This window comes from Rhinatrema bivittatum, chromosome 2 (genome assembly GCF_901001135.1).
Source record: "Rhinatrema bivittatum chromosome 2, aRhiBiv1.1, whole genome shotgun sequence".
Taxonomy (NCBI): Eukaryota; Metazoa; Chordata; class Amphibia; order Gymnophiona; family Rhinatrematidae; genus Rhinatrema; species Rhinatrema bivittatum.
The window spans coordinates 393,598,618-393,625,057 of record NC_042616.1 but is presented as its reverse complement, the minus strand read 5'-3'; the positions used below and the strand labels follow the sequence as shown (position 1 = coordinate 393,625,057).

Below are 26,440 nucleotides of genomic sequence, written 5' to 3'. Positions count from 1 at the left end.
CTGGGTTTTCAGGATATCCACAATAAATATGCATGAGATAGATTTGCAAACAATGGAGGCAGTGCATGCAAATCTATCTCATGCATATTCATTGAGGATGTCCTGAAATCCCAGCTATTTGTGGCTCTTAAGGACTGGAGTTGGCCACCCCCTGCTATAGTGCTTTTCTGGCAAAAGAGCAAGCAGCTGTGACCTAACACTTCATCACCACTGACAAAGAACTCAACAGGTCAGGAATGAAACTGATAATGGTCTAGCTGATCCAACTCTTCCATTCTCTAACTCCATACACAAGACCTGCAAAAACTTGCTACAATCCCCTGGTTGACCGAAGGCAGTGCTATCATCGGGCAAAGACCCTGCAAGAAAAAAAGATAAGAATAACTCCTGGAAAATACCAAGTGACATGGAATCCAAGACAAGATGTCATAGAAGGGATCCTCCAGAGGCTTTTCCCTTCCTCATTTAGGGAGATAAAATAGGACTCCAATCCCTAATCCTACTCTCCCAGTACCCATCCCAATTGGGTAGTCCAACTAGGAGTGAGCAGGAACTCAGTCATATATGTAGGGGGGTTCAGCTAAAGGACTACCAATCCATCTCAAGGACATCTTGGTGCACCAGTGAAGTCGATGCATCAGTACTTGGAAGCCCTTTATCAAGTAGTGCACAGCATGACATTGAATGTCAGTGACGCAGCAGCGCTCATCAATATGGTATCTGCATTGTTTTGATACTATGAGGCGGTGCTCAACATTGTAGTCATTGCCACATTTGTGCCAGACATCGCAGAGCCAGACACTCATTCAGCATTAGCATTGTCACAGCATATTCTATCGTCTCAGTAGGTATTGATGTCTATTCCGCTGGTGCCAACAGAATGCGCTGCAATTGGGCAGACAGCGCCCATCGCCCATTCTGTATGTCACTTATACTGATTTCATGGTGCCTGCTGTTCTATGGCATCCAATGCATTTGGTGGACCCGATAGTGATCGGTACTGTCAACGCCCTGACAACACTTACCATTGATGGCCTAGCACTGCACCAGTGCCCACAGTGCTTGGTGCCAGTGGCACCTGAAGGTGCCTTTGGCAGTCAATGGCACCTAAGGTATGGATGACACCCACAACGCTGATGCTGGATAGAGACTAGCTCCTCTGGACTCCACACTGTGCTTGATGGCACTTCTCATCCGTGACATGCGATGGGTCTAGTGTAGATTCCCAGAGCTCTGGCACTTGGATGCGCATAGGCATCTGATGTCTGGGCAGGGTACCATCAGTGCATCAACAGTGATGAATTCCTATGTTCAGGCTATCTCACTCCCTAGAGACCACCCTGCCAGAGCATGATGGCAGGTGACATCATCCAGCCTGGATGAAACTCAGGGAAAGCCCAGGTTAGAAACCTAGCCAGACCATAAAGGGACCCTGCAACTGCAAGTCCCATGATGCAATAACAAAGGCAAAAATCACACAAAGATGGAGGGAAAGAATAAAATCTCATAAGCTGCTGGGCAATATTTATCAGTGTCAAAGAAAACTCTGACCAGGCTGCGCTGGGCTCTAGGCCCACACACCATGCAATTGACACAAGTGAAGTATTAAAAAAAAACAAGAAAAAACTGATACAAACAAAAACTGCCTAAAGGTTTATGAGGGAGAAAAAACTCACAGGGCCCTGTGAAAAAACAGCTTCAGCAGCTCCAGAAACTTTCACTGCAGTAGCGGTGTGAGAGCAAAGAAGCATATCTATCTGGCCCTGCGTAAAACAATAGACCGAGGGACCCTACCTGGGAGGTGGCTAGAGCTGCATATGCTTAGTAAAGCATTATCAATACTTCTAAAAGCTTTAAATTCAAAGGTCCACACAGGGTCCACTGGATAAACGTAATCCACACGTGATGACTGCCAATCCTGCTTGTCCTCTGAGAATTAGTCTGAAGAATGGATTGCTTAGTTTTCAAACAGTAACAGTAAAATGTCATCTGCAAATAGCTGTCCACCTAGATCAAGATTTATTTGCCCAAGAACAAATGAGAGAAAGCCTTAGAGCATAATGGATGGTTTGTAGCTCCAGCAGGTTGATTTTCAATTGGCTCTCCACGCGCTGATCCAACTGACCTCGAAGGACTCACTGAAGACCCTGCAAGAGTAACTACATGCATCACCACAGCCATGTGATCAAGAAGCAGGACCAGCCTCATTGATGCCCGGTCCTGCTGCAGAAGGGACCTTACCAAGCTCATCAACCAGGTTCTTTCGATGAGAAGAAACATCTCCTGAAATGAGTCTACCCAGCTTCTATAAATTGGATCCTTTGAAATGGGAGGAGCTTTATGACAAGAGCAGAATGGATGTCTTTGGAAGAATGATGCTTGTAAGAGAAATACTGCAGTTGGACAGGGGCTGGCTGGTCCCCCACTGCTGAAAACTGCAGCCTAGATTGGTGCTCTTTAAAGCAGAGCTGTCGCCTGAATTTTGTCCCCGGTACAGAGTACATCCAGATAGATGTACACCTCTTCATGAAGGCCATTCGCACACAACCATATAAGTCTACAGATGCAGCAGAAATTCTGGCACAGTGAGGAATGCTTCATATGCAGAGCAGATAAGGTACTTTCACATTTTTCCCACGACTTAATAGAATTCTGCATGCTTGGGAAGTCTCATCTTAGCACACATTCGGGCAAATACTGCACCATGTACAACTGATGAGCCACAATCCCAGTGCTCAGTATGGCTCCCTGGAACACTTTCTTCCCAAATGCAACCAACATCTTTGGGTCTTTCCCAGGAGGCATGTACAGGTGTGCTTTGCACACTACGCCGCTGAATCCACTACCCAAAGGGTTGCAGTAGCTGTGCTACTCAAAAGCCTAAGAAGAACTGGACTCTATAATTAGATCAAGTTTTCAGGAAGATATGAAATTAGAGCTTGCTACATCCTCATTTGTAGGTCCCAGAATGGATGCAAATCTGCTAGACGTTGGAGAAACTGTAGAAACCAGAAGACATCCATTCTTTGATCCTGCTTCTTCCTAACACTAGTAGTACTTTTTCTAGCTTATCCAAAAACTACAAGTTGCTGAGATCTTCCAGAGGAGAGGTATGCTTAGGCAACTTTTGCAGGCAATCTGAAGGCAATCTCCGTGAAATCCTCATCTCATTACTAAAAGAATATACTAAGCCAGGAACCAGACGATGAGGGAGAGAGGAGAACCACCTCTGCTGATCCAACAGGGAAAACATCTGGTAGGAATGCAGAATGAACTAAACCTACTTCTTCCCCTTCTGATCCATGAAGCAACTCCCCTGGAGGGGGGTGAATCTCAACTTAGATCAGGGACTTACTCCTACTGCTGAAAGCTTCTCGGATGATACATTCATCTCAGGGGAACTATGTGGGAAAGTCTCCTCTACTTTGGACAGGAGAGGATCCAGCCTCCCTTGCTGGTCTTGAGGGCTTAAGGCAAAGAAGGTTTTCACCAGCTTCCATGAAAGAGCCTCAGCACAGTGCCATATCTCCTGCTTGGGAGTCGAGGATGGTTCTCTCTGGCCTTGCCCCATGCTGGGAGCGCTGGCCACAGAGGGACTTCTTCATGTTTAGGTGCTTTTCTTGGCGCTTCAGCTGGCACCATAACCTTTTGTATCATACTTAACTCCAGGCATGTGACTGATCCAGAAAATGGTGTCCTGGGGTGTGGGGAGAGAACCCTACTGAACTCGTGGGAAAAAGGGAAGGAGAATCTCACTTCACCTTCTTGTACCTCGCTCTAGGAAGAAGAGTGGTTCCACTGTCCACTTTGCAACAAAACATCAGGCCCTTACCTGACACTGCCTTCCACAGAACCTCCATCTTCCAGGCATGGTACTGCAATGCCCTCAGAGACATCCAACTACAACTATAACAATTCAGTAGGATGAATCATGATACTTATCCCAGGCAGTGAAAGCAAACAGGAAGTGTATCTGTAATAGACATTCAGCACCTAAAAACACAGGCCTTAAAACTGCAGATGGCAGTCTTCTTGGCCTTTTCCTTTTTGTGTATTTTTTTTTTTGTTTGTTTTTTTTGGTTTTTTTTTTAGAACTGAAAAGTTCTGTTAAGAAGCTGCCAAGGCAGCAGCAAAAGCAAACAAAAAGATATAACAAGGCAGAATTAGGGCAACTAACAAGGCCAAAACAAAATTATAGAGAGAGAAAGGAACATGTACATGTGGTAGCTTGGATGAAAATAGACTGAGGGACTCATGAGGCAGCATGTGCATGCAGAATTGTGCTCAGTAAGATTTTTTGAGTTCTGAGAGCTAGGTCTGTGTCAGTGCCATTGGATAATGTCACTCCATGCACTATGGCCAATTCATACCTGTTTGTTGATGGAGAAATTACAGAAGACTTGCCTAAAGAATTTAAAAAATAGTAACTTAACAGTAAAACAATGCAGATTACTACTTGTCATAATTATCCCTGAAATATTGTACAATACAGAGGAGTAGCTTGTTTTCAATTAACCTGAAATTTAGTCCTTTAGGATGGTAATTGCCTATTATAACTGAAATAGTTTTATTTTAAACAGGTTAAATTATGTAAGCAATACCCACAGCTAGACTGCAGCAGTATCCCAACGTAAAAGAGAAAATATAATTGCAACCAGCACAGTCATATCAGATAAACAAACATTGCTATGCAAGTCATCAGTTCTCTCAAGAAGCATAATGTCTTAATGATTATGTGCTGATAAAAGTAAAGAACTGCTTTACAGAAATCTTCAATTACTCAACACAGCGGACTAGTGCCCCACTTCTGGCGCCTATCTCAAAAATGGACTCCCTAGGTGCCCATTTTGTTTTCCCCCTTCCTGATAAATTATGTTGGTCCCTTCTTTAGTAAGAATAATGCATTGCTGTCCTTTCATTTGATTGTGAATGTTCATATTGTACCATGCTCTGAATGTAGGAAGGACAGGTAATAAATGCCTTGAAATAAATAAACACACACAATATTACTAATATTGGTCATTTAGTTCTAGAACATGGACTATTCAAACAAGGTTTCACTAAACTTACAACTGTGCTTCAAAACACACAAGCAACCACCTACAGGCTGATTGTAAATGCTTAATTTTAAAATGATAGCAAGTGTTGCTTACCTGTAACAGGTGTTCTCACAGGACAGCAGGATGTTAGTCCTCACATAGGGGTGACATCACAGGATGGAGCCCTGTACGGAAAACTTTTCTGTCAAAGTTTCTACAAAGCTTTGACTGACACTGGCACACTGAGTGCACTGAGCATGCTCAACCTGCAATTATCCTTGTGAAACACAGGTGTCTCCCTCAGTCTAGTCTTATAGCTAAAAGCGCAAGCGAAAATAAAATAAAAGTAAAAACGTATAGAGACCCAACTCCGCGGGGTGGCGTGTGGGTTTCATGAAGACTAACATCCCGCTGTCCTGTGAGAACACCTGTTACAGGTAAGCAACACTTGCTTTCTCACAGGACAAGCAGGATGGTAGTCCTCACATATGGGTGAGTACCAAGCTGAGGATGTCCGAGAGTGCACCAAATGCACCCAAGACGCGCAAAAGGCGCAATGACAGGGGTGGAATTTGGAATAGAGGGCATCCTGAAACCCGTAGCGGGTGGTGGAAGGATGTTGGGTGGTTAAAACCGAAAAGTATAAGAGTAGACGGACTGGCCAAACATGGAGCATGCCGGCTTGTCGTATCTAAGCAATAATGGGCTGCGAAGGTATGGAGAGAGCTCTAGGTTGCAGCCTGATAAATATGTACAAGCAGCAGCGGCCGAGGGGAAGCTATTGAGGCTGGGACGGACGCAACAGAGTGTGGTTACACACAGTGTTGTAGTGAAATGCCTGCTTGTTGGTAGGAAAAAGAGATACAGACCGTCAATTAGGAGGAATAGGTCTGTTTACCCACTGGAACTCGCAGCTTGTCTCTTGCCACAGAAGGAAAGAGTTAGGTGGAATTCCTATGGAGTGTAGTGCGATCTAGATAGAATGCAAGTGCACTATTACTGTCCAAGGAGTGGAAAAATCTTCTCGCTTTGGTGAGAGAGAGGTGTTGGGAAAAATGGGCAGAGTATATTCTGAGTAAGGTGAGATGCAACATCTACCTTAAGAAGGATATGAAGCTGAATACATAAAACCACTCGGTCACGAAGGAACGCAGGGTCGGATGAGTATGTAACAAGGTGTGTAACTAACTGACCCTGTTGGCAGAAATGACATTTATGGGGGAAGAATTTCCCATGCCAAACTGTGAAACGAGAGGAATGGAAAGGCTCGAACAGAGAATGTATGAGACTTATAAGCACGAAATATAGGTTCCATTCCGTAACTAGTGAAATTAGAGGTGGCTTGATCAGTGGATAATCCATGGTAAGCTGACTCAGAAGGGGTTTACCATTAATCGGGTATCCCCACTCCCAAACAATACACCAATTGGAACAGAGGTGTACCTATGTGGAGGATGTCTGGGGAGCAGAATCCGAGGGAGCAAGAGAAAAGAGTGGTGTAGTGAAAAGAAAAAGGGTAATACTCTTTGTATGCGTCATGTGGTAAATCATGCAATTTTGAATGGTAGGATATATGTGTGGAGGGTTTTGTGACACTACCAGTACCTGAGAACATCAGTGAGTCTACGATTTGAGAGTGACTTGCGAGAAGGCAAATTGGTTACTGGTGTGATAGATTGAGAAGTATGGGAAGCATACTGGTCTCGGCCAGGACGTGGGTCTGAGGAACAGTGAACCCCGTCCCGGTTCAGCATTAGAAGAGTGCTGGCTATGAGAGGCAGCGGAAGAGACACATTTAAGATGCCCTTGATGGAAGAAAGACGTCTATGGGAACGCATTGGAAACATATGTAGGGAGTAGAATCTGTGCACCGTATGGTTCGATTCGGACGCAGAGGGACCTCAGCGCTAGAGGATTTTCTCGTCACACATGTAGTCCGAGACCATTCGAGAGGATGGAAACCTATATGGAGAAGGTCTGCTAGTGCGTTCAGTGAGTCTCTTAGATAAGTGGCCCGAGGATGCATAGAGTGAGCAAGGGCCAAGGGTAGAGCTGCGCAGCTTCCTTGCAGAGCAGCTAAGAGGTTGTGAGTTCTTGTGTGTTGGAAAGCACATTGTCCCTATGCTGTCTGTCTGTATGCACAAAGATTTGTTGCAGAGGCAGTATTGGAAGGCATAAGGATATAACTCATGGCTACAAGCTCCAGGAAGTTTATGTGAAACTGTGCCTGGAGCGGAATAGGCGCATATTGGGTTGAGAAGATTTTAGGTCAAACTTACAACCCTGAGTAAATGCGAGCATGAGCAGGATCAGACTAGGTCTTGGTTCTAGATATGCAATATAGATGAGGGACGAAAGCAGTTGAACAGCTTAGACCCACTGATAATGGAATTTCACTGAATCTAACCCATAGCAGTTTTGGATCTATGAGGAAAGTGCATAGTGAAAAAACCCCATAGCCTGACAATGAAGAATTGAGGGGCTGAGCTTACGGAAAATGCACGCAGGGACATGTAGTAATTTATTAGAATGTCTGCGCGGTTGCTGGACAGGAAGGTCATTGTGACTGTGGTGTCCAGAAGTATTGTATAAGGGATTTATGGCAGTGACAGTAATCCCAGATAGTAAATTTATAGTGAGTCATGAAGAAGTTAGAACTCGTTGCGTGGACTGACTGTGGTTATGCAGCTGTCCATGCAAGGAAAGCATGAATGTTGCACTCCGTAGAGAAACAGCAGTCACCGATAGTGATTCAATGAAATACCCCAGTTGCCGAAGCTGGTGCAACCAGCAGAGCTTGGGATTGTAATATTGTTGACTCACCATGAAGCACATAGAAAGATTAGAGGTAATGTACTTATTGCGATATGGAAGCATGGTGATGAGAGATACCATTTTACCTGTGCCTTCTGAAGAAAGCTGGTATTTCTGAGGTCCAGGATGGGCGGAGTGTAACTACTTTTTGTTGAAAGAAAGAATAGTGTAATTTATTTATTTATTTATATTTATTTAAATTTCTTATATACCGGCATTCGCGATGGGAGTCGCATCATGCCGGTTTACAAATAACAAGGTGTGACAACAGAATAAATACTTAATAACTTAAAAACATTAACATGTGATAGAAGAATAAGGTAGCAGTTACAATAAACAGGGATAAAATGCAACTTGGAATGAAGAGAAGGCAAAAGAGAGATTAACACTGAGATAACAAAGAATGACCAAGGTAAATAAAACCAAGGTAAATAAAACCTGCCTCATTAAAAAAAAAAAAAAAAAAAAAAAAGAGAGAACATTATTGAGTTGTCAAAGGTTGTTGATTACCCTGACGGGAGTTCTTAGTTGCTTGAGTTGAGAGTGGGTTCAGTTGGTGTCTGGAAAGGCAATTAAAACTCCCCAACCCCCCCTCCCCCCCCCCCCCCGCGCTTGTAGCATCTGGGGGAGTGTACCGGGAACCTTGGTACAAAGTGGGGTGGCTGCTCAGATATCCAGCCAGTTGGGAGACCAGGAGGTGTCCAACTGGAGGGGCTGATGTAATCTGGATATCATGTAATCTCCCACGGGAGCGTGAGCGGTAACATTTTACCCGCATTTCTGTGTGCTGTATAAGGAGACATCGAGACCTGTTGTCAGGCTTCGAGGTGGACTTGCACTTGAGATAGTATTTGCTGGATCTCTTGTTTAGCAGATCAGCGAATGCATCTGGAACTTTGGTTCTGAATTAGGAACCAGAAGCCAGAGTATTAATCAGTACAGAGCCCCGTTGCTGAAAATGGGAGGATGTCCTGATGCAATCCCAAAGAAATGATAGAGAGGTTCTCTTGTATTGTGGCTGACATAGCTGGTATAGCGATGTGTGACACTAATACGGTTCTTGAAAGGTACGTGACCTAGAACTTTTCGAACCATATGGCCCGAATTAGAGAACACATCTCAATGGGAATGCCACAGAAGTGGGTACTTACCATCCGACATGGATCGCCAAAGGACGAGCCGGTGAAGATTGCTGGCTCCGTGGATTTCAGGAATCATCGAGGGGTAGCCTGTCGGACATAGACGCCTGTCTCAACTCTGATGCCTGTGGTATGGTGGCGCAGGTATAGAGGAAACAGGCTGAGCGTGGCTGGCACTACCACAATAATTTTGTGGAGGGCCACAATCCCGCACAGATGTCTGTGGGGCACGCCTCGGGAACAGGGGAGTCATCTTTGGCTCGTGAACCCGGCCCTCGTCGCTGCGGCTCGATGTCTTGTGACGCCAGTGCAGAATTCTTCGGAACTCGTTCCGGTGTTTCTGGAGCACCAAGGACTGCCAGCACTGAGCGGAACAGTGGCGATGGCAGTGGTGATGTTGCTCAGCCCGGGCATTCTCCAGCACCGAGAAGGATAGCACCCATGAGCTGGATGGTGTCTGTGGTGGACGGTCACCGTGTTGGTGACGATGCATGCCACAGTGCTCTGTCCGGTCTTTCTCCAGCGACGAGATGGACGCCCCTTGCTGTCTTGGATGGCGATTGATGGACTGTCAGCATGCCTGCACTGCTCCTGGCACTATGTAGTGTCGTAGGCTAATTCAGGGCTTTAATAAGAACCCAAAGCATAGAGCACTGTGTTTAGGTGAGGGCATTACGTGGAGGTGCTATGTCGGTATTGACGGTGTCGATGGCGGCCGAACAGGCCTCGAGGGTATCGTCTAAAATATATATGAAAAAACGTCGATGACCCGGGCAGAGAAATGATGACAGTGACGGAAGCACTGATGGCATCGGTGTAGGTATCTATGGAAACGATGTGGCATCGAATAATTGAAAAAACATCGTTGGCATCGTAGAAATGATACCGGCATAAACAGAGTCCATGACCGCATCGAGAGGAACGTTGAAGACAACAATGGAAACTACGTGGGCGTCGATGCCATCGATGGAATCGACATTGGCACTGATGGAATCCACCTTGGCATAGATGCCATCGATGGAATAGACAATGGCATCGATGGAAGTGCCCTGGGCGACGATTGCATAGACCCGGGCATGGATGGCACAGACGAGACAAAAGCGTGCGTCGATAGCATCCATTTGGGCAATGATGGCACTGACGAAACCCAAGGAAAAATAAGTGCCATGGATGAAAAACATGGATGGCACTGATAGAAACGATGCAGGGACCGATGGCATCAGTGTACCGCCGGGGGGAGGGGTACCGATGGCATCGAAGAATCCAGGATGGTCTAAAGAGGGGTACCGACGGTAGCGATGGGGTCATCGACTGCGCGAGGCTACCGAGGAAATCGAAGGACTTGAAATCGCAGGGGCTCTGGCGGCAACGGAAACCATGGAAGTCCCTGTCCCACTAGCACTAATAACCAGGCAGAGTGTCACAGAGGAACACTCGCAGGCTATGTGTGGCTAACTGAAAACATAGGGAGAGGGAAGGCCGCAGTCGGTTGGCAGGCCAGGGAGGTGACAGGAACAGACTGAAAAAACAGGGCATAGTACTCACCGAGCGTCGAATAAAAGTACTCGAAGGGAGACTCATGCAGGGAAAAGTGTTTGTGAAGTAAAAGTTTAAGTGTTTCCGTGAGGAAAAACTGTTAGAATTTCTCACAGTGCTCCTAACCACTATGCCTACTGCAGAGCAGATAAAAGATTGAGGGAGACACCTGTGGTTCACAGGGATAATTGCAGGCTGAGCATGCTCAGTGCTCTCAGTGTGCCAGTGTCAGTCAAATCTTTGTAGAAACTTTGACAGAAAGGTTTTCCATACAGGGCTCCATCCTGTGATGTCACCCCTATGTGAGGACTACAATCCTGCTTTTCCTGTGAGAAAAAATTATCCTGAATAATTTTAATTTGTAATTAAACTTTCTCTTCAAAGTGACATTGCTGGAGTGCTTATAACAAATAGAAAAGTTGCCAAGGGAGAAATCATTTTTGCCAAGGGAGAAATCATTTTTGGTTCAAACAGGTATGTTTATTTTGCCATTTTTATTTATTTTTTTTTTTTTAAAGTTTGATCAGTTTTATTAACACCAAGAGAAGCAATGTACTTTTATTATGTGCAAACACTGAAGTACATCATGGAGGATTACTAATGGCCACTGAGTGCACAGAGCCAAGATTTGTTTCATCTAGAAGATACATACCTAGTAATGGAACAATTCCAGTGGCTATGATGTATGGCACACAAAGGGAAAGCAAGAGCACAGAGATAACTGGTGCTGCCAATTTTCTAATTATGTAATATAGGTCGATGTTTCGGATACCATTTGCATAAACCTACAAGAAAACCACAGCACAAAGTTATTTTCAGTGAGAAGGGAACAAAAAGTAACAGCAGAATGAATAAAGGACTGACTTTAGGGACAAAAAAACTACTTTTCATGGAGAGCTCTTCTGGCATTAGTCCATCACCTTCTATATAACACCTATTATATTGCCAATATATATTTACACAACTATATAGAGTGTCACATATACAAGCAAAGACAAAACTAAAAGGGGATTGGGAACAAACTGCAATACTGTCTATAATTTTGAAATTGCAAATGATGAACTCCAGATAGTCTTTTCTTCTCTTACTTGATCAAGCTAATACAAGTGGCCACACTCACATATTGTGAGTTTTAAAACTCATCTTCATAGTTTTGACATATGACATTATAAAAAACCAAGCCTCTAAGGTGAATCCCTCTATGGACAATATAAACAAATAGCAAGACGTAGTTAGAAGACATTGAGACGCCATTACAACTCTCCAGCCCTCGACGCAGATCAAATGCGTCGAAACACTGCCAGTGTCGGGCAGGCATGTGTTCCAACAAAGATAGTTTCAATAAATAATGACAGCAAACAAGCAAGATAAGTTTAATGAATGTTTGCAACATAGCTGTTACATAATGTTGAGATTACTTACCTGATAATCTCCTTTTCCTTAGTGTATGCAGATGGACTCAAAACAAATGGGTATTGTGTGCTCGTGCTAGCAGTTGGAGATGGATCTGACGTCAGCACGGGTACATATACCCCCACAGGAAGTGTAGCAAATCAATAATCTTCCTTGCAAAGCTTTATGGATATGTGTGTAACTGACCGATCGATTATCAACAGGATTGCCCTGACCAATTGATGGTAGCTGGAGACCGCCAGTGTACTCAGCCGGAAGGCGTCGACACCCGGCAGGGTGGATGCCCTATATAAGCAAACATGGCTTACCGTGAGACGGCGAATCCCCATGTATACCGGCAGCCGGGCGGGATGCTGAGTCCATCTGCATACACTAAGGAAAAGGAGATTATCAGGTAAGTAATCTCAACATTTCCTAGCGTGTAGCAGATGGACTCAAAACAAATGGCATGTACAAAAGCTACTCCTGGACTGGGCGGGAGGCTGCCCGAGGACCGTGTAGGATTGCCCTCGCAAATGCTGTGTCCTCCCGGGCCTGGACATCTAGACGGTAGAATCCGGAGAAGGTATGGAGGGAGGACCACGTTGCCGCTTTACATATCTCTGCAGGCGACAGCAGCTTAGCTTCTGCCCAAGAGGCCGATTGTGCTCTGGTAGAATGAGCCATGACCTGTAGAGGCGGTGGTTTACCCGCCTCTACGTAGGCTGCCTTGATAACTTCTTTAATCCAGCGGGCGATGGTCGGCCGTGAGGCCGCTTCCCCTTGCTTCTTTCTGCTGTGCAGGACGAACAAGTGGTCCGTCTTTCGTACTGTGTCTGACATTTCCAGGTATCTGGATAGCAGTCTGCCGATGTCGAGATGACGTAGTATTCGACCTTCTTCCAATTTCTTCAAACCTTCCGTGGTAGGCAAGGATATGGTTTGGTTGAGGTGAAAGTGTGAAACCACCTTGGGTAAAAAGGATGGAACTGTGCGAAGATGGATAGCCTCTGGAGTGATTCTGAGAAATGGATCACGGCAGGACAGTGCTTGCAGCTCAGATGCGGCGTGCTGAACATACGGCCAGCAAGAACACCATCTTCAAGGTTAACAAACGGAGAGACAGGCCTCGAAGGGGCCTGAAGGCGGATCCCGCTAGAAATTCCAATACTAGGTTGAGGTTCCACAAGGGCACTGGCCACTTCAGTGGCGGGCGAATGTGTTTGACTCCTTTCAGGAAACGTGAAACGTCTGGGTGTTTGGCAATGGAGTTGCCGTCATGCCTGGGACCATAGCAAGACAGCGCTGCTACCTGTACCTTGATGGAGCTGAGGGACAGACCCTTCTGAAGTCCATCTTGTAGGAAGTCCAAGATGAGAGGAATCTTAGCGGCATGTGAATTGGTGCTGTGAGAGTCGCACCAGGCTTCAAAAACTCTCCAGATCCTGATATATGTCAGTGATGTGGAGAACTTGCGTGCTCGGAGGAGTGTATCTATTACCGGCTCAGAGTATCCTCTTTTCTTCAATCTGCCCTCTCAATGGCCAGACCGTAAGAGAGAATTGAGCTGGATCCTCGTGGAGGATGGGACCTTGCTGCAGCAGGTCCCTGTGTGGAGGCAGGCGTAGAGGATTCCCTGCCAGTAGTCTTCTCATGTCTGCGTACCAGGGTCTTCTTGGCCAGTCCGGAGCCACTAGAAGAACTAGGCCTCTGTGTCGCTGAATCCTGTGTACAATGGCGCCCAGCAGGGGCCACGGAGGAAAGGCGTATATAGCAGGATCCCCTGAGGCCATGGTTGTACCAGGGTATCGATCCCCTGGGCCCGAGGATCCCGCCTGCGGCTGAAATACCTGGGAACTTGAGCGTTGGACCTGTCCGCTAATAGGTCCATGGCTGGCGTCCCCCATCGATCCACAATTATCTGAAAAACTGTGGGTGACAGCTGCCACTCCCCCGGGTTTAGGCTCTCTCTGCTGAGGAAGTCTGCCGTCGTGTTGTCCTTCCCAGCAATGTGGACGGCAGAGATGTCCTGAAGATTTGCTTCTGCCCAAATCATCAGGGGAGTTATTTCTAGGGACACTTGTTGGCTTCTGGTTCCGCCCTGTCGATTGATGTATGCCACTGTGGTGGCGGTCTGACATCACTCTGACCCCACTGTCGCGAAGTCTGTGGGCAAATCGCAGGCACGCAAGCCTGACTGCCCGTGCCTCTAGTCGGTTGATGTTCCACCTTGACTCTTCTCTGGTCCACCGCCCTTGGGCGGTGAGTTCCTCGCAGTGTGCTCCCCATCCGTTCAGGATGGCATCTGTGGTGAGCAGAATCCAGGTTGGGGAGGACATTCTTGACCCCCGGCTTATGTGGCCGGGCTGTAACCACCACCGTAGCTGATTCCACACTCTGGCCGGCAGAGGTAGGTGTATGGTGTAGTTCTGCGATCGTTGACTCCATCGAGATAGAAGGGCGCGTTGCAATGGTCTCATATGAGCCCGCGCCCAAGGCACCACTTCCAGAGTCGATGCCATGAGGCCGAGGACTTGTAGGTAATCCCGAGCTGTGGGCCGGCTGGCGCTCAGCAGGACCTGCAGATGATTCTGGAGTTTTGACTGTCTCTTGGAAGTCAGGCTGACCTTGTCGTCTTGGGTGTTGAATTGGACCCCTAGATATTCCAGCGACTGGGATGGCTGTAGGGAACTCTTCTTTATGTTGACTACCCATCCTAGGCTTTCCAGAAGAGCTATAACTCTGTCGGTTGCCCGGTGACTCTCCTCCGGTGACTTTGCCCTGATCAGCCAATCGTCCAGGTAGGGATGGACGAGAATTCCTTCCTTACTGAGCGCTGCCGCCACTACTACTATGACCTTGGTAAAGATCCGCGGCGCAGTGGCTAACCTGAAGGGTAAAGCTCGGAACTGGAAGTGCTGATTCAGGACTTTGAAGCGTAAATAGCGCTGGTGATCCAGATGGATTGGGATATGCAAGTAGGCTTCCGACAGATCTAGGGAGGTGAGAAACTCCCCTGGCTGTACTGCATTCTTGACAGACCGTAGAGTTTCCATGAGAAAGCTGGGGACCCGTAGGTGTCGGTTGACTGACTTGAGGTCCAGGACGGGCCTGAAAGTGCCCTCCTTCTTGGGTACTATGAAATAAATGGAATAATGCCCAGAATTTATCTCCCCTGCAGGCACTGGGATTATGGCTTTTAGTGCCAGGAGCCTCTGCAAGGTAACTTCTAGTGCCGCCTTCTTGAGAGGCGAACAAGGAGATTCCACAAACTTGTCCGGCGGGAGCCGAAGAAAATCCAGGTAATATCCTTCTCGGATGATGGCGAGGACCCACTGGTCCGAAGTAATCTCGACACACCTGCGGTAGAAGAGGGTTAAGCCTGCCCCCTATGGCTGCTACCCCCCGGATGGGTCGGCTGATTCTCATTGTGGATTGCGGCCGGGACCAGAACCCGAGCCGGTTCTCCTCTTGTACTTAGTCCGAAAGGCTGGTTCCTGGCCTGAGAACGAGGTGCTTGGTAGCGAGCCATGTAAGGGTTGAAGCGCTGAGAGTTTCTACCTCTGGATGGTCTGGAAAAAGATCGCTGGCTCCTCCTCGACCTGTCTTCTGGTAGACGGGGTAATGGAGAGGCACCCCATTTATTAGCCAATTGCTCGAGATCGCTGCCGAACAGTAGGGATCCCTTAAATGGCATTCTTGTGAGGCGTGTCTTGGAGGAAGAGTCGGCCGCCCAATTACGTAGCCAGAGCTGTCTCCTGGCTGCCACTGAGGATGACACTCCCTTGGCTGCCGTACGGATGAGGTCGGAGGCTGCGTCAGTGAGGAAAGCGAGAGCTGATTCCATGTCTTCTCCCGGGGTGTTTCTAGCTTGTGATAAACAGAAACGCGTCACCACCGTGCAGCAGGTCGCGATTCGTAGAGACATGGCTGCTACCTCGAAGGCTTGTTTCAGAATGGTGTCTCCATGCTTCGGTCATGTGTATCCTTGAGGGCCGCTCCCCCCTCAACCGGAATGGTGGTGCGCTTCACAATTGCGTTAACTATGGCATCTACCTTGGGGCACGCCAGCAGCTCCTTGGACGCCGGGTCCAGAGGGTACATGCCTGACAGGGCCCGACCCCCTTTGAATGAGGCCTCTGGTGCATTCCATTCCAGATCGATTAGCTGCTGTGCTGCTTGTAGGAGGGGGAAATGGTGAGCCGTTTGGCGCAGGCCCTCTAACAGGGGGTTTATTTTAAGGTCCCCTGGGGTGTCCTGGCCCGGAATGGCCAGTTCTGATAGGCATTGTGAGACCAGGCCTGGAAGATCCTCTTTCCGAAAGAAGCGTCTCATGGTCCGATATGGTTCTATCTCCGAGGGAAGTTCTCCCTCCTCGGGGGGCTCCTCATCTTCCTCGGAGCAGTCCGAAGCCCCATAGGTGGGGCTTCCGGGTGGCAAGTGGCTGTGCCTAGGTCTCGAGGGTCCAGGGGCCGGATCATCTGGAACAGAAAGACCCAGTCGAGGAGCAGACTGCATCTGGACAAAGGCGTGGATCCCCTTGAATAATTCCACCCAGGAGAGTGAAGCCAGATCTGGCCTTAGGGGCACCAGGTCTCTCAGGTTCCCTGGCTGCTCCCCGCGGTCTGCTAAGTCTGGAGTGTTCCCTGAGGAACTGCTGGGCTGGGACCGGTCCTGTCCTGGAACTCCCATGGCCTCCTCACATTGGGCACATAGTGAGTCTGCTTCCTCGCTCTGTGTGGCTCTGAGGTTGCATGCTGAGCAGAGGCTTAGAGCTCTTATGCCTGATTCTGGAGGTGCCGGCTCTGCGGGCGTATGGGCTCTCTTATGCTCCATACGCTTTGCAATACGTATCGCCTACTAATATGCGCTTGTCTTATGAGTGTGCACTTATCAACCTGCGCTTAGCTGCATGCGCCTATGAACGGGCGTCTTATGGACGTGCGCCTAAGAACAGGCGTCTTATGAACGTGCGCCTACCAACGGTGTCTTATAAACGTGCGCCTATGAACGTGCACCTACCAACGGCGGCTTATAAACGTGCGCCTATGAACGTGTGCCTATGAACGGGCGTGCGCCTATGAACGGGCGCCTACCAACGGCGTCTTATGGACGTGCGCCTATGCATGTGCGCCTATGAACGTGCGCCTAACCTAGCGGCGTGCGCTTAGCCAGCCTGCGCCTATCCACATGCGTTTAGCAACGGGCGCCTATCTCAGCGTGCGTACAGCAACGTGCGTCTAAGTGGCGAAGGCGAGTAGGCAGGTAAGATGGCGACCTCCTTGGCGGGCTGCCATGTAGGCAGGCCCCGCAAATCCACACTTCCTCGGAGACCACAGTAAAGATGTACGCCTTACCTTGTCTTTGGCGCTTCTCAGCTGCGACCCGGGCGGTCTCCAGCTGCGAGGGGAGAGGGTAAGTACCTTCACCGCCGCGCTCAAGGAAGCGCATCCGCTGCCTCTAGGCCGCGCCCGAACTCGTCTTGCTCGGGGGCCAAGTCCACGCCGGGACCGAGGCTGCCTCTATGCCACGCCCGAGCCCTTCTCACTCGGGGGCTAGGTCCCTGCCGCGAGTCTGCCACCGGACCGAGGCTCCTACCTCCGAGGGACCACGGAAGTCAGCTCGGGAAACTCAACTGGGGGAGGGACCGACTGGTATCACCGCAGGAGTGCGGGGCTCGTCTTCAGTAGGTTTCTTCTGGGAATTTAGTCGTTTTAGAATTTGGAAACACCCTCAGCGAGCGTGAGGTATCTCCAAACTGCTTTGGAGACGGAAATTACTGAATTGCTACACTTCCTGTGGGGGTATATGTACCCGTGCTGACGTCAGATCAGTCTCCAACTGCTAGCACGAGCACACTATATCCACTTGTTTTGAGTCCATCTGCTACACGCTAGGAAAATCAAGATTCACATCAAGTGGGTTGTTAATTTAGGACAAGTACCTTAGAAGGCTTGGAAGAACAATTAAAATTATTTAATTAGATTTTATTTGCATAAGAAAATAAAGAAAAATTGGTTGCTTTAAACAGAGCAAAGTGGTACATGTCTTTCCCTTGAGTTTTAACCAAAAGCAGTTATTGCTCATTTAAAGTAGTACCGGACATCAGATTCTGGCATAAAATATTGAATCCCCATTGTTTGTTTTGTTTATAATATATGACATGAAAATCTCCACATAAACAACAGCCCCCAGAGGTCAGCATCCAAAGGTATGGGGCAAGCTGAAGTTAACAAAAGAGGAAAGGGGGCATTCAGGTTATAGTAACATGGACTTCTCAGCACTGATATAACTACTTCCTTAGATCAATAATCTGCTGCTGAGTGATCAGAAAGGAGGCAGCATGCACATATGCATACATTAGGTCTTTTATGTATTAGGCTTAATCAATACTCACAAAAACAGTAGGTTTCACTGGCCAAACTTTTTTTCTTTTCAATTGTAACCACATATCTAGCAATACCAATACATTGTTTGTAGGCCCCACACTCTATGAGTTTGTATTTCAATCAAACTCAATCTGGTTATGGTCCATTTGCTTTATTTAATTGTTGACTCCTTTTTATATTTTTATGTTTCAAGATGTTTCTTAAAAATAAACCAACTGGAGCTGACTCACTAACCCCATGTGTCAGTATTTTCTCGGATCAATGGAGCGAATGAATAGGTATTCCTTTATAGTTCTTTATAATCCTTAGGAAACAATCCCATATCTCTAAGTATGAAACAAACTGAAGAGTAATATTCATCTAATATAGCAAACAGTACCACTTCAAAGTAATACTCATCTGATGCAGCAAACAGTTCCAGTCCCATGAAGGCTCCAGTCAAACACTGTTCATTCTCCAAAACATCTGTGGTTAATTCAACAGTTCCTTCTCTTCGTAGTCTGGCTTCAGACCCGCTCTTGATGAACAGCGTTTGACTGAAGAATGAACAGCGTTTGACTGGAGCAGTCACAGGACTGGGACCGTTTGCTGCATCAGATGAGTATTACTTTGAAGTGGTACTATTTGCTATATTAGATGAATATTACTCTGCAGTTTGTTTCATACTTAGAGATATGGGATTGTTTCCTAACGATTATAAAGAACTATAAAGGAATACCTATTCATTCGCTCCATTGATCTGAGGAGATACTGACACGTGGGGTTAAGTGAGTCAGCTCCAGTTGGTTTATTTTTAAGAAACATCTTGAAACATAAAAATATAAAAAGGAGTCAACAATTAAATAAAGTAAATGGACCATAACCAGATTGCGGTTGATTGAAATACAAAGGCTATCAGCAGGCCCTTCTGGGTGTGGAAGTGTGAGCACATCATCTACTCTGGTCAGTATTTGAATCATTCAACACTGTGGGGCAAGATCTTCTGTTGCAGCAATTGGAACATGCTAGATAAATTGGCTGAGGGGCAGCAGCCTATGTGATGTTCTATGTTCAGGGAACAATCTCTTTGGGAACAAGGTCATATCAAGGAGCAGAAAGTGACCATTCAGTCTTTATCGACAGGGGCTAAAGCAGCCTTCTGCATCTAGATGTTCTTTCTTCTCTTACAAACATTTCTTTCAGACGTACCCCTTCCGACAATTCTAGCAATATCATGCCCCACCTGCACTTCTGTAGCAGCTTTTGGCTCAAGGATGTCAGTGTGTAAGCCAGACTAAAGTACTACAGCAGGCCCAGTCCAAGACTTGTCTGAGTTTTTGATGTCTCTATCCTCAGACTTTGACCTATCTGGTAGGGGGATGAATTCCACTCAACAGTCATGGTGATCTTCTGCTACTCTTCGAGTTCTCAAAACCATGGATTCTGGATACTGTTTGAGTTTCTCCTGTCTCTTTACACTGCATCAAAGTTTAGCACTCCATCCAGATTTATCTCATTTGAACCAGCCCTGTTTCAAGATACAGCTACTTCTCAAATTGCAGTCAATAGAGCCTGCCCCTCCCAAAGACTATGGCAAGGGATTCTACCTTCCACTATTTCCTTATTCCCAAGAATTTAGGTGGATTGTGACCCAGCCTGGATTTACAAAGCTTGAACAGCAGCCTGTTACAGGAGAAGTTCAAAATGAGCTCCTTCCACAACTTCCTGTCTTTCATGCAGTGGGAGACTAGACGTGCGCCCTGGATCTAAAAGATGCGTATGCTTACATATCCAGTCTCCTTGGAAATACCTCAAGTTTGTGGTGGCTTCCTTTCTCTACCAATACAAGGTTCTTCCCTTCGGGCTCTCGGCAGCCCAGAGGGTCTTTACAAAATGCCTAGTGGCAGCAGCAGCTCACCATCACCAGGGGATCTTTGTGTTTCCTTACCTGAACTGGCTAGTGAAGGGTCCTCCCCAGGCAGGGGTATTGGACTCCCTGCAGAAGACTATCTAGCTCCTTTGGGTCACTAGGGTTCATAATCAACTTTGTCAAGTTGAGCCTCATTTCTACCCAGAGAATCAAGTTCATTGGGGAGTGAACAGACTCTGTTGAGGAGAAAGCATTCCTTCCATCAGACTGAATGCCCTGTCTTTGAACAGTGGTTAGAGTCCTTTGTTTTCAGTTTAATACTGATTTTCGCCCATAAATTCGCAGAATTTTCCAAAAATGACAATAGATTTAAACTGATATTCACCCTAATTTTAGGCCAATTATAAAGCTGCTCCTGAGTTGCAGATGAGCACTTCAAGGCCTCCATCCACTATTGGAAGCCAGTGTGGGCCAATGCACATGCTGTTTTGAAGTTCTACCCCCCCACCAGTGAAAGCATTCATCCTCCAGTGCCATCCATGCTGTTTTTCAAGTCCCACCCTCCTCACCCACCAAACAGCCACCTGTCTGGTGCCACAAATGTATTTGAAGCAGGCCCTGTCCACCAGAAGCGCTTCCCAGCAGGATCGCTGGCCCTGCACAAAAGCAGAAGTGCATGCTGTAGAGCATGGGAACCTGAATATGCATGGTGATGAAGAAGAGAGAAGCTGGGTCTACCCAGGAAGGATGAATACTGTTACGAGAGGTGATGGGGAAGAGAGGGACATGCTAGGCAGGGGATTAGGGTAGAGATGGGAATGCTGCTGAATGGGTGGGTGGGAAAGTCTGCTTAATATTGTTTTATTGTCCTAGCTTCTGTTCAGCAAAATAAGCTCAGATATTTATCTGGAAAAATGAATCATATTTTTTCAACTGATTTTCTCCTGTTTTTGTTCTTGTCATAATAAACCCTGATAAATTCCCGGTGGATAAAAAAAAACAAAAAACAAAAGTCCCAAAGAACTTAACACAGCAGAATCAAGTCCCAGTCCAAGCAATCCTAGCTGGCCTCGGGCACATGTCTGTATCAGTGTATGTAGCGATATGTGTGTGCCTGAAGTTTGAAATCAACACATATTCTGGTTCAGGCCAAGCCACAAAGGAGTCTGGGTATCTGAAATTCTGGCCATGAGGACCTCAAATTGACCCTAGCTTGGAGAGACTCTGGGAGACATCTGGACTGCATTTGGAGCTGTTCAAATATGATGGAGGGTCATGAGGTCACAAAGAGCACATGGACAAGGTTACGTACTCACAGGATACTGTCTCAACTTCAGGGGCCCAGTGAAACTGGAGTTCTCCAATTCCCCCTGATGATGAAAGATTGACAGGACAAAGAACTAACAGAAGATTAACAGTGAGCGGCAGGCACATGGGCCTCAACTGGGCCTGAAGGTGGGAAGAGAAACAGGGAAACTTAGATTTAATTTATCTTGGTTTGACACAAGACACATGGTACGTGATACTCCCATTCATGGATTCCTATTAAGGATCATTGTATGTTTCACCTATAAAAAGCCAGCACTCACTGACATATGGGGAGACACAGAGTGGTACGTCTCTAACAGAGAGACCTGCGACTCAGTCTCTCCCAGAGGTACCAGGATTGCTTTTTGATATGCAATAATAAATTTGTTTCTGCTAAATTTGGTGTGGTATCTTTGTGTTCATGGGGCAGCGATGTTAAGCTGATTTAATGCTTAACAGTAGTCCCCCTTGATGTGCCTCAACATGAAGTTTCTCCAGTGGGGCCTCCGTGCCCAGTGGGATCAGCTGCTCCAGGCCTTGTCACATTCCATAAAAGTTACCAAAAAGATGAAAACATTTCTTCTGTGGTGGCTAGATCCAAGGTCCTAAAGATAAGGTAGAATTTGAAGAGGAGCACCTATCAGGTAACTCTAGTGCCTAATGCATCCACAAAGTGGTGGGGAGAACACATAGGCCCCTTTCTGAACTCATGGGATCTAGTCAGTGACAGAACATCTTTTTCATTCAGATCAACTTCTTGGAGCTATGATCCTTCAAGGGAAAGAGAATTCTGATCCAAACCAACCACCAGGTGGTGATGTTTTATGTAAACAAAGGGGCACAGGGTCCTGGACTCTGTCAGGAATCTCTGAAAATAGAGCAGGCTTGCAATCACTGCTTTTCTCCAAGCCACTTACAGTATCTAATTGTTACCATGTTATAATTGTTACCATGTTATAATTGTTACCATGTTATAATGTAAAACAGGGCGGACCCACCCTATTCTCTCAGTTACCTGTAAACCGATGTGATATCTCGATCTAATGTCGGTATATAAAAGAAAATAAATAAAAAATAAATAAATCTAGTCGCAGCAGGATTTTTCATCCCCATGAGTGTTCCCTGGACCAGAGTGTGGCAGACTATGTGACCTCTGTGTTGCCCAATCAATCTGTTTGCATCAGATGACAACAGGAAAATCGATAAACTTTGCTCCATTCTTCAAAATGAATTCAGATCCACTACAGATGCTTTTCGGTTCAAGTGAGATGCAGATTTTCTGGATGTCTTTCCTCTGCTTTCATAAGAACATAAATTGCCTTACTGACTCAGACTGAGGGTCCATCAAGCTCAGCATCCTATTTACAATAGTGGTCAATCCAGGTTACAAGTACCTGCCAAGTACCCAAACAATAAATAGATCCCATGCTAGTGATGCTGGTAATAAGCAATGGTTTTCCTTAAGTCAATATGATTAATACATTATGGACTTCTCCCTCAGGAATTTACCTAAATTTTTTTTTTTGCACAAAATTATTTTTATTGTCAAAAAGGAAGAGTATATTCCACAGTAAAGTGAAAAACATACAAGATAAAGTATACATGTAGAAAGAATCTTGTCTGCCAGATAAGATAACAGAACAGAGAACTACTCAGACTAGGTATATCTTATCCTCATCATTCCATCTTTGCCAGTCTGATTCTCTTACCTCAGACTGGCAGTCTTTCCACTGATTCCTCTGGGATCCAAACTGGATCTACTAACTCAGGAGGAGGACTGTTTATGTCGTCCAAATCTCCCCTTCCTCAGCTTGACAGCATGGACGCTAAGCGCTTGATAGTCTCATCGTTGTGACTATTTAAGGAGGTGGAGGACATTATGATTTCAGTCAAGAATCATCTACCAGATGAGTGTACAGTTTCAATTGGAAGCATTTTTTCTTCTTGGTATCATACAGGCTCCTTGAATCCATTTCACCTGTACCCTGAAGGATCTACTTCAGTACTTATTCTCCCTCTCCTCTTCCAGCCTCAGTATGTCGTTGGTAAAAGTGCATCTCAGTATCGACACTTCCCATCCTCAGGTAGATGGAAAGCAGATCTCCATTCATCCTTTGCTATTGAAGTTTATGAAGGGTTTGTGGTATATGAGACCTTTGGTTGCAAAGCTATAAGTGCCATGGGATGTCCATGTTGTCTTGGCACAACTGATGAAGCCTGAGTCAGCTTCCTTAAAATCAGATACCTGGAAAGTGGTATTTCTAGTCACCATGACTTTGGTAGAAGGATCAGCGAGTTACAAGCACTGATTCATTACTCTCCATATCTACAGTTTTTCCACAACAGGCTGGTGCTCCTCATTCATCCTAAGTTTGTATCAAAAGTAGTTTTTGTATTTCATCAGAAAAATCCTATTGTTTTGCCTATATTCTTTCCAAAACTTTATGCACATAAAAGGATAAAGACCTCTATTCACTGAACTGCAAAATGGCCTTGGCCCATCTGTGTTTCAAATTTGTTTAACAATAATATCCCAAATGTTGACACAAAAAAAAAAAAAAAAAAAAAAATCAGAAAATATTTTGTTAATCAAGCTTGGGAGATGTGTTCCTTAACACTCAACAGGATATAGAACAATACCAATACACAGAACATAATATCCCCCCTTCACCCACCAATCCCTCAACATATCGACCACTTCAACTGTTTCATATAAAATGTCATTTATTCAAGACTAATCTGCAGGCCCGTGGTGAGAGGAATGAAATATATGGCATCCAAATATCTAAGATCTTCTGTTTCCCTCTAGGAGAGACAGTCTTCCTGGTAAGGAGGTCTATATGCAAAAGATAATGAACTGTGTTCCTCCAGCACATAAAGGAAGGGGCAGACTTCTCTCAAATAATGAAGGATCACCAAATTTGCCAATAGAAACATCTTTGAGATCCAAAGCTTCTGAAGTCCAGTTCCAAAGGTGCCAGATGTCATAATGCCAAGGATAGCAACAGGAGCATTAAAAGTATTTCAGTGAAAGGATCTTTTCAGCATAATCATATATCTGTTTCCAAAACAATTGGATTTTTCCACAAAACCAAAATGTGTGACAAAGTACCAGGAAAGAGGTCACATTGTAAACAAATATCAGAATCTATAAACCCCGCCAAGTAAGCAGATAAAGTACTGGATAAAATCTTATGTTTCTCGCATCTAATTTATAATGCTGCAAATGTTACCAAAATTTGAAATAAAGGATTCTAAAGAAAACTGAGCATCTAATTCTGGTATCCATTTAGACCAAAACCCCTCAAGAGATAATGTGCCCAACGCTACCTGTAAAGACTTATGAAGAGAAGACAGAATGCCTATTCGAGTCTTCTAAATCAAACCATACTTGCAGGATCTGCCAATTTTGAGCCCCTAAATTCACAGACTTAACGAAAGAACATAGTGACGAATTTGAAAATAACGAAAATAGTCCACATGAAAATCACCAAGCTTTTCCCTAACTCATCCTTCCATAGGATCAACCCATCCTCAATTCTGTGATCTAAAACCTCAATCCCATCTCTTACCACTGATGGAACACAGTCCTCAAACTAGGTGGAAAATCACCATTACCAACAATAGGTAAAAAGGGAGATATGGAAGCATTCACAAGTCTGAATGTTAGCCATCTCCCAAGTTTTTCTAGTAGTTAATATCAATACTTGCCCCTTCAGAGAGACAGGCAGCTGGGAGTATCTGGTGTTTAGGATATATTGCAAATGTAGGGGGGGTTAGCTATGGCAGACTTGAAAGCCAAATCACAGTAGTATGAAGTATTTATAATCCAGTCTCCCACATGTCTAATATTGGCAGCATAATCGTAAAGTCTAATATCAGGTAGCCTTATTCCCCCTTATTTCTAGCCTTTCATTAAGTGAGATAGAGCTATGCGAGGCTTACCTTCCTTCCAAACGGGCCAATACAGTACAGTGCGCTCCAATGGAGCGCACTGTTAGCCGACATTTGGACGCGCTAGCTTTACCCCTTATTCGGTAAGGGGTAATAGCGTGTCCAAAATGCGCGTCCAACCCCCCCGAACCTAATGGCACCCGCAACATGCAAATGCATGTTGATGGCCCTATTAGGCATTCCCGCGCGATTCAGTAAGCAAAATGTGCAGCCAAGCCGCACATTTTGCTTTCAGAAATTAGCGCCTACCCAAAGGTAGGCGCTAATTTCTCCGGGCACTGGGAAAGTGCAGAGAAAAGCAGTATCATGGCGATATTAAGTCGGAGGTCCCGCATGTTTAAAAAAGTAAAAAATTAAAAAAAAAAAAATTTAAATGGCCCGCGGCTGTCGGGTCGAAAACCGGGCGCTCAATTGAGCGTCGGCTGTCAAACCTGCTGACAGCCACCGCTTCTGTCAAAAATGAGGTGCTAGGGACGCACTAGTATCCCTAGCGCCTCTTTTTACCGCCGGGCCTAATTTAAATAAAGATACTGAATCGCGCGCACAGGAGAGTGGCCTGTGCATGCGCCGAGAGAGCGGGCATTCGCCTGCTCTCCCGCGTTTTTACTGTATCGGCCCGAAAGAAAATACCTAAGTTCATTGCAAAGTGCCCTGTAATCTCATGTCTCTAGAATAAGTGGGAGGATTCACAGTACATACAACCACTTAGTAAAAATAGTCATTTTAAATAATTGTATCCTACCCCCCAGTGAAATAGACAAATGTGCCCACCTGCGTAGAGTGGATTTAATTACAGCCAACAATTTAGAAATATTGACACAGTGAATGTTTAAATCAATCAGTAGCCAGATACCCAGGTATTTCATTGTTCCATCCATGTAAGTGGGAACTCCCCTTTCCAATCTCCAGCACGCCATTGTCCAATAGCCATTGCCTCAAACTTATCCAGATTGTTTCAATCCAGCAAATCTCCAGGAATGCAGAACAAGATGCCTTGGTCCATCTAAAGAAAACTCAACC

At 45.9% G+C, this 26,440-nt stretch overlaps 1 protein-coding gene across 1 annotated transcript in view; it reads right to left on the bottom strand.

The window, feature by feature from the left end:
* Positions 1-26,440, bottom strand: part of MARCH6 (membrane associated ring-CH-type finger 6) — a 305,795-nt gene that overhangs the window by 13,225 nt on the left and 266,130 nt on the right. The window contains exon 24 of the mRNA XM_029590037.1: positions 11,181-11,313. Coding sequence (XP_029445897.1) covers positions 11,181-11,313 — 133 coding nt within the window. The remainder of the gene's footprint in view (positions 1-11,180; positions 11,314-26,440) is intronic.